At 43.4% G+C, this 7,912-nt stretch overlaps 1 protein-coding gene across 1 annotated transcript; it reads left to right on the top strand.

The window, feature by feature from the left end:
- The first annotated feature begins 877 nt into the window (after window positions 1–877).
- Window positions 878–6,859, top strand: LOC118209261 (dehydrogenase/reductase SDR family member 11-like). The gene is made up of 7 exons (XM_035384461.1): window positions 878–1,459; window positions 2,603–2,812; window positions 3,291–3,385; window positions 3,975–4,104; window positions 5,707–5,799; window positions 5,955–6,020; window positions 6,536–6,859. The coding sequence occupies exons 1-7, from the start codon at window positions 1,328–1,330 to the stop codon at window positions 6,575–6,577; spliced, it is 768 nt and encodes a 255-aa protein (XP_035240352.1). The 5' UTR covers window positions 878–1,327; the 3' UTR covers window positions 6,578–6,859.
- Window positions 6,860–7,912: the final 1,053 nt, after the last annotated feature.

The following is a 7,912-nucleotide window of genomic DNA, read 5'->3' on the forward strand; positions in this document are numbered from 1 at the left end:
ACACTGGACCGTCCTTTACGAAAGGAAAGGAGATAGTGCCGTCCCACAGTTCCTTACGGCAGCATCATTTAAAGCGAAGCACCATTCGGCCGTTCACGAAAACAAACGATCAACATGACTGAGTTGTGTGGTGGTTCTTAAGCTATTATATGCATAGGCTTATAATCAGATCATAATCAGCATAGTAACCATAACACAGAAGTCTGTCTTTCAAGAAACAGGGATATGAGACGTTTTTAGATTATGTTTTTAATTCAACATGTTTGAAACTTATGAATGATGATATGTACGGTAGTAAATGTGTAGGCCTAACATGTTATGCCTATCTTGCATTAAATTTAATGAATTATTTTCATACAATCATACTAATTGGGATTCATGTCGATAAATATGAGTGGACAGGAGGGTGAGCGTGAGCAACCATTCTCAATGTGACAACCATTTCGTTTCACTTTTGTGACTGGTAGCTTATATTCCTTTTTTTATTTCAATTACAACCTTGGTAATGAAGTTATATTTTTCACCGGGTTGTCCATATTTATATAGCCTGCATGAAACAACACGGTAAGAACGCACGGGGCGAAGTATCTAAGATGCGCTTTTAGTAGTCCACCTTTGGAACATTGTAGTTTTACCACGGCAGACCCACGTCAATAACATCCGCCGTCGCAAAATTCCGTAGCCTAGTGTAAGTGCAGTCGGATTGTCTTAGCACCGCGGTTGTGTTTTCCTAAGTCCTTTTGAATTCTCCTTCACATCTTTCCTTAACCTCATGACGTTTTCCATCAAGGTCAAGGAAAGGTGGTTAGGAAAAGACATAAGACGTAATTTTTTCGACTATTCGGACGCAGCCAGTATGTGCGCAACCACAGACATATATACATAGACGCCGCATTGGCCGCTTCGGCCCCTTGCTGCGATACGTCAACGTGGCCGCCATATTGGTCCAGGCAAGACTGGCCTGAAAACAAATAGAAGTAAACGGGGGAGCCGCAGTTGTTATGGATAAAAAGCACTATGACGTTTATATTTCTCACTCGATTTCAACGAGTCGTTTTTATATTCAAGGGTTTATGATCGTGAAGTACAAAATTGTAGTGCTTTTTATCCAGAAAAACCGCAGCTCATCCGTTTACAGGCCAGTCTTGCCTGGACCGATATGGCGGCGACGTTGACGTACGATCCAAAGGCCAATGCGGCGTGTCTATGTGCGCAACTGTGTCGTCGTAGAGTTGCTTGAATTACGACAGAGCCATAGCCATATGACTCCGAGTTACGAGAAGATCAGCAGTCCTCGTTCTGTTGTGCACAGCCTGTGTTTTTCGACATGGAGCGGTGGAAAGGCAGAGTTGCCCTTGTTACAGGAGCTTCGGTTGGGATTGGAGCGGCTATAGCTCGTACTCTTGTTCAACACTGTATGACGGTGGTCGGCTGCGCTAGGAATGTGGAGAAAATAGAGGTTAGTCATTTGCTTTCCAAGAAATACCCGAGACAGTTGCTAAGATATGTTATGTACAAAATACAGACACGTCCAATGTGCAGCCCTACGTACGTTTAGCTAGTTAGTCCGTTATGTGTGAACCTTAGCATTAAGCAGGGGTTCAATTGGGATTTGGGAGGTGGGTGGACCCTGAGATCCGGTGGGAGGTGGGTGAAAAAAGGTAGCCTACAATTAATGTCTCAGCTCAAAACAGTTGTATCTTTAATGTATTGTGCACATATTTGTAATTAAGGAAAACAGTGTTTTAAAAAGAATGTATACTGTAGATCTCCAGAAATGGTGTTGATTGAATGAGGAGTCTCGCGGTACCTTGAAGGGACAGAGATTCCCATTGGTCACTTCAGCAAGTACGCTGAATTAAAGCAGACACAGGACTGCTCCCATTGGTCACCACAGCACACACGCTGCTTTAAAGCAGACAAGAATGCTTTTTTACACACACACACTGCAACACATCCATGCCCTTTATTCAATGGGTTCCTTTCTTTAGTACTTACCATTTTAGGCAGATATGGAATAAATAATTACTGTAAAACCTTGCATAATACAAATTACGCAATTTTTTTAAGGCATCATTACTATAGGTTATGGGCATGTAGCAGATGCTTTCATCCAGTGTGTCTTGCATAATTTGACATTTTTTACTGAAGCAAAGCAGGTCAAGTACCTTGGGTAATGGCAACCCTGCAACCTTTTGGCTACAAGGCCAGTTCCTTAACCATTTTGCCGCACTGTTATCATCAAAATAACCGGTTCTAAATAAATTTTTTAATTGATTATATTGCTATCAGTACATGTTGAATTAAAGCCTGTTCTGTGTGTGTGTTGTTTGGAATGCCACAGTAGATCAAGCCTTGTGGGGATGAAAGAGAATTCCTTTTTAAGGCCCTAAAAATCGTTTGCTACCGCAGCTGTCATAACAAACGACGGCAGATCACCTGTTCTCTGAGATCCCTGTACTGTGCCCTTGCTTCCGGCCTGTTATGTTAAAATAGATTTGTGACGTAGCTGTGATGGTTGGTCTGCTGGCTACGGCAGTTCCCTTGGCTGGCTGTGCTGAGGTGGTGTTAGGACAGGAGCTCCTGTGTTCCTGCATTTCAGAAGCTGGCTGCAGAGTGTCGGAGCGCGGGCTACGCTGGCACCCTGATCCCGTACAAGTGTGACCTGTCCAGCGAGGAGGAGATCTTGTCCATGTTCTCCGCCATCAAGACGCTCCACCAGGGAGTGGACGTGTGCGTCAACAACGCGGGCCTGGCTTGCGCCGAGCCCCTGCTGAGCGGCCAGGCCGACGGCTGGAGGACCATGATCAACGTGAGTGGAACCGCGGTTACCTTGGCGACGTTGCTTTTGGTCCACTGCCAGCCGAACCACAGTGAGGAGTAGTGGTGAGAGACTGCAGCAGTTTGAGCATTGGACTGTATGACTCTCTACATTGTTTTCACTTGACTTCCCTTGCTCAGCTGTTTTTTATTATTTTTTTGTTTTTAAAGGAAGGTGTTTTCTAAGAGTTCATCTTTTATCTACAGCCATATGTCATAGGATAAGGCAAGTTGTTCTGTCTTTTAAAAGTTTTTTTCCCAAAAATTTAACAGTTGGATTGATTATGCATTTACCTGTTTATTTGGCCGATATTCATGATTGCATGCTATTGGCGATAGCTTGACGCTGTGAGGAGACAGTCCTAGCCTCTGTAGCACAAGCTGTATTGGGTAGAACTGTCTCCTTGCAATGGCAAACTTGTCTTGTATGGAGTTAAGCACCATTATTGGTTTGCCTATTTTTACTTCAGGTGAATGTTCTAGCATTGTCCATCTGCACACGCGAGGCCTACCAGTCAATGAAGGAGAGAAGTGTGGATGATGGCCATATTATTAACATTAACAGGTAGAGTGTGATTTCCATCCATTCTCTGCTGAGAACAATCACCGACTTGCCTCTTATGAAATGTGACAGAAAAACTGCAGGAGATTCTGTGCTCCTGTCATTTACCATTAAAGCCCTCAGTCCTACTGACAGAACTGTGTTCCAGGATCAGCACAGAAGATTACTTATCCAGGGAAAGAGGTCACATGCTAAGCAAGTCAAGTCAGTTTATTTATAAAAAACATTTAAAAACAACAGAAGTTGACCAAAATGCTGTACAAAAGATAAAAAGATACATAAAATACAAAAATAAAATAAAAGGTATAAAATACAATACACAAAGACTACAACACATGCCAGACATTAAGATTCATATGCCAATGTAAAAAGGTGTGTCTTAATACGGGATTTAAGAAAATCAAGATGACTGTGGGTTAAACAGAGCAAAATAACACCCAGGCAAATGAATTGTTTTCGACTGCTTTGCCTGTTTAGTTAAGCAAATGACCTTTAGGTATAAACCATTGTGCATTAAAGAAATTGGACTTGCACTGACCGAGGTGAAGTGCTGGGCCTTTGCTGTTCATCTGACTGTGTTTTGTTCCTGCAGTATGAGTGGACACAGGGTGGTGCCCAATGCAGATGTGCACTTCTACAGTGCCACCAAGTATGCTGTGACTGCGCTCACAGAAGGGCTGAGACAGGAGCTGAGGGAAGCTAAGAGTCACATTCGAGCCTCGGTAAGCGCTGTCTAAACCTGGTACAGCACATACGAGCCTCTATAAGGGCTGTCTAAACCTGGTACAGCACATTCGAGCCTCGGTAAGCGCTGTCTCAACCTGGTACAGCACATACAAGCCCCTGTAAGAGCTGTCTAAACCTGGTACAGCACATACAAGCCCCTGTAAGAGCTGTCTAAACCTGGTACAGCACATACCAGCCTCTATAAGGGCTGTCTAAACCTGGTACAGCACATACGAGCTTCTGTAAGAGCTGTCTAAACCTGGTACAGCACATACGAGCTTCTGTAAGAGCTGTCTAAACCTGGTACAGCACATACGAGCCTCTGTAAGAGCTGTCTAAACCTGGTACAGCACATACCAGCCTCTGTAAGAGCTGTCTAAACCTGATACAGCACATACACGCTTCTGTAAGTTCTGTCTAAACCTGATACAGCACATACAAGCCTCTGTAAGAGCTGTCTAAACCTGGTACAGCACATACAAGCTTCTGTAAGTGCTGTCTAAACCTGGTACAGCACATACAAGCCTCTGTAAGAGCTGTCTAAACCTGATACAGCACATACGAGCCTCTGTAAGTGCTGTCTAAACCTGATACAGCGCATACAAGCCTCTGTATGAGCTGTCTAAACTTGGTACAGCACATATGAGCCTCTGTAAGCGCTGTCTAAACCTGGTACAGCACATACGAGCCTCTGTAAGAGCTGTCTAAATCTGGTACAGCACATACGAGCCTCTGTAAGAGCTGTCTAAATCTGGTACAGCACATATGAGCCCCTGTAAGCGCTGCCTAAATCTGGTACAGTACATACGAGCCTCTGTAAGTGCTGTCTAAACCTGGTACAGTACATACTGGCCTCAGTAAGAGCTGTCTTAACCTGGTACAGCACATACAGACAAAATGTATTAGACAAATGGAACCTGTGTAATCACAAAATGCATTTCTTTAAAAATTATTTCATTTATTTAATGATAAACGTAATCGCACCTATATCACCGATGTGATAAAGTAAGAACTGTCTAAATCTGGTTCATGTGAGCCAATAGTATGAGCTTTCGAAAACTTGTACCATTTGAGTGACAGTCAGACCTTTCCAGCATTCATATATACTGAGCACATGAAGTGCCCTAATGACTCGCACTGAGTGAAAGAGCTGCTGGCACTGTGACCAGCAGCCATTCCTGCATTACGGCATTTCAGTGCATCCATAAAGGTCTCAGTAACGGCATTTACAAGCTGTCAGAGCTATGGTATCAAAAATACAATTCCTATGTTCTCAGTTCTTCATGTCTCTGAAGCAGGAAAACATATTTTTGCAGGTTCCTTAATTGGAAATCTGCACCAATGATACAAGGCCGGATATTAAAAACCTGTGGGTACTCTGTGAAACTCACAGCTGCAGAGAAGAAAACTTTTTTTTGACAAAAAGCTTTCTCTCACTGCATTCTCAAACAATCGTGCAGTGCTTTCATTTGGCTACAGTTTGCACTTATTAATACATTTTAAAAAAACATTCAATTTTGTATGCATCTATGCATGGTTTCTGGATTAGTTTGATTCTACCCATGGTGAGTGTTCTGTCTGACTTTTTTTTACCACAGTGTATATCTCCTGGCTTAGTGGAAACTGAGTTTGCTTTTCGACTTCACAACAGCAACCCAGAGAAAGCCGCTGCCACTTATGAACAAATCAAGGTAAGGCAGCAGAAGTACTTTGTCAGATGGTATCGCAAAAGAACAATAGTTCCTTCAGTTATAAGTAGCAATCACATGCTGAAAATGCGATTCTTTGGAATGGAAGTCTCCCCTGCAGTGATAAGTGAGTTTTAAAATGTGTTCATTCCCCTCAGTGCTTGGAAGCGAACGACGTAGCCAGCGCAGTGGCATACATCCTCAGTGTACCTCCACATGTGCAGGTAAGCATGCTCATGTCTGCGTGAAATTTAGGACATAAAATGGTTGTTGAATGAAATCGGGTGGACCTGTATTTTGGTTTTTCATTTCATGTTGACCGTTGTTTATGTGGGGCCAAATAGGGCCATCATAAAATGAGATGTGACTATTAATGTCGCACTAAACCAGATACACAGAGTGCTGTTCATGTCCTTAGTCCATGCTAAAGAGAGATTGCAAAACAACAGAAACATTCTTGGCATGTGTTTTTTCCATAAATGTTCCACATAGATTGACGGATCCTATTACAATTTGCACATGTCCATTTTTGGAAGTTTTTTATTCCCATTTCCTTATAAACTGCATGAGAGATTGGCCATTTTCCTTCGCTCACCTTGACATACCACTCAAAATCTAGGGGAGATTATGCTGAGCTTTTTTGAGGGATTTATTCAAAGCAAATTGTCATGGATAGTTTGACTTGTTTGTGTGACTTGTCTGTTTACCTTTTTGGTTCTAATGTATCTTCCTGATGCAGATTGGAGATGTTCTGATGAGGCCTGTGGAACAGGTGTCCTAGCAGTCTGCAGTCTCAGCTGGAGCTACCGTAGATCAAGCTGGCAGCTACGCTGTCTCTACAGTGACCCCTGCTGGGCACAAATAAGATTAAACTGGATGTGAGAATTCGGGGAGAATGGAAGAGCAAAACCCTGGCTCTGGGGATGGCTGCTCTGGGGGGCATTTCACAAAGCAGGATTAGTAACTTGGCTGGGGGGGCTATTTCAGGAAGCAGGGCTACTGAGTTAAGCCGCGTTTCCACCGCAGGAACTATACCCCGGAACTAGGAACCTTTTGAGGAACTCAGTGCGTTTCCACCGCAGGAACTAGGGTCTAAATTTAGTTCTGGGGGCTTTGTTTTACCCCCCAAAAGGTTCCTGCTCGGGGGGTAGTACTTTCCGAAAGTACAGGAACCTTTTGGGTGGAGCTTGCAGCGCTGAACATTTCGGATTGGTCGAGTACTCACGGGATTTTTTTGTGTCTATTTTCAGGCGCCATGTTTGAAAATATGCAGGCGCAAACCAATTTATTTTCATAATAACTTCAAATCAAACTTGTATGTTATGCGGCGCAATAGTCTACGTTTGGTTATAGCCTGCCAACGTCTTGGAATTATAACGTGTGCTCTTCTGTTCTTTTCTTGCTTTAGTATTCGTTTTATAAAATGCTAAGCATTCGTGCTGGGACAGCATATTACGTACTAAAACATTCAAACGGATTAATTCGGTTGCTGAATATTTTCTTCCGGATTTTCTTAGCCCGTTGTAATTGACTCAAAACGTTTGATACAGTTATGTGAGGTATGCGGTAGTTCTGTGTAATTCACATTGGTGATACAGTAAAAGCAAACTGGAAATCACCTTCCGCACTTTTTGTCAGGGTAAAATAACAGGTTAATTCTAGTAATCGTAGCTGGGGGGGGGGGGGGGGGGGGGGGGTATTGCTCAGTGCAGTTATCCAGCTAACTAATCCTGCTTCAGGAAACAGGGCCATGGTTGTTGTTCCACTCAAGGCAAAGCAATCATTTCTAATGGAAGACCGTTATTCAGCATGCTGCAGCAATAGAATGTATGATTTCCAGTCCTTTAGTTTTGCATACGAGTCAGTGACTGCCATCCGGGATTAGATTATGTGTTCGTCCTGAACCATAATCGCAGGTACACACCTGGTTTAAAGTGGGAAAACCTACACTGTCCGCTGAAAATGTGGTGGAGTTTTTTGGCTGGACCGCAACAGTGGGGCCAGCCCTACAAACGCGAATGTCTGTGACTGAGTGACTGAGTGATGAAGTTACACCATTGGTCGGCCGAAATATGAAGTGGCACCATTGGTCGGCCGGTCCAGCCATATACTAGAT

The sequence above is a fragment of the Anguilla anguilla genome, chromosome 12, assembly GCF_013347855.1.
Source record: "Anguilla anguilla isolate fAngAng1 chromosome 12, fAngAng1.pri, whole genome shotgun sequence".
NCBI lineage: Eukaryota > Metazoa > Chordata > Actinopteri > Anguilliformes > Anguillidae > Anguilla > Anguilla anguilla.

Bases quoted from the DNA above. Each gene is read 5' to 3' on its own strand.
- LOC118209261 (XM_035384461.1), top strand. From the start codon at position 1,328: ATGGAGCGGTGGAAAGGCAGAGTTGCCCTTGTTACAGGAGCTTCGGTT. The intron at 3,386-3,974 runs GTAGAGTGTGAT...TTGTTCCTGCAG, and splicing joins CATATTATTAACATTAACAG to TATGAGTGGACACAGGGTGG. The intron at 4,105-5,706 runs GTAAGCGCTGTC...TTTTTACCACAG, and splicing joins AGAGTCACATTCGAGCCTCG to TGTATATCTCCTGGCTTAGT.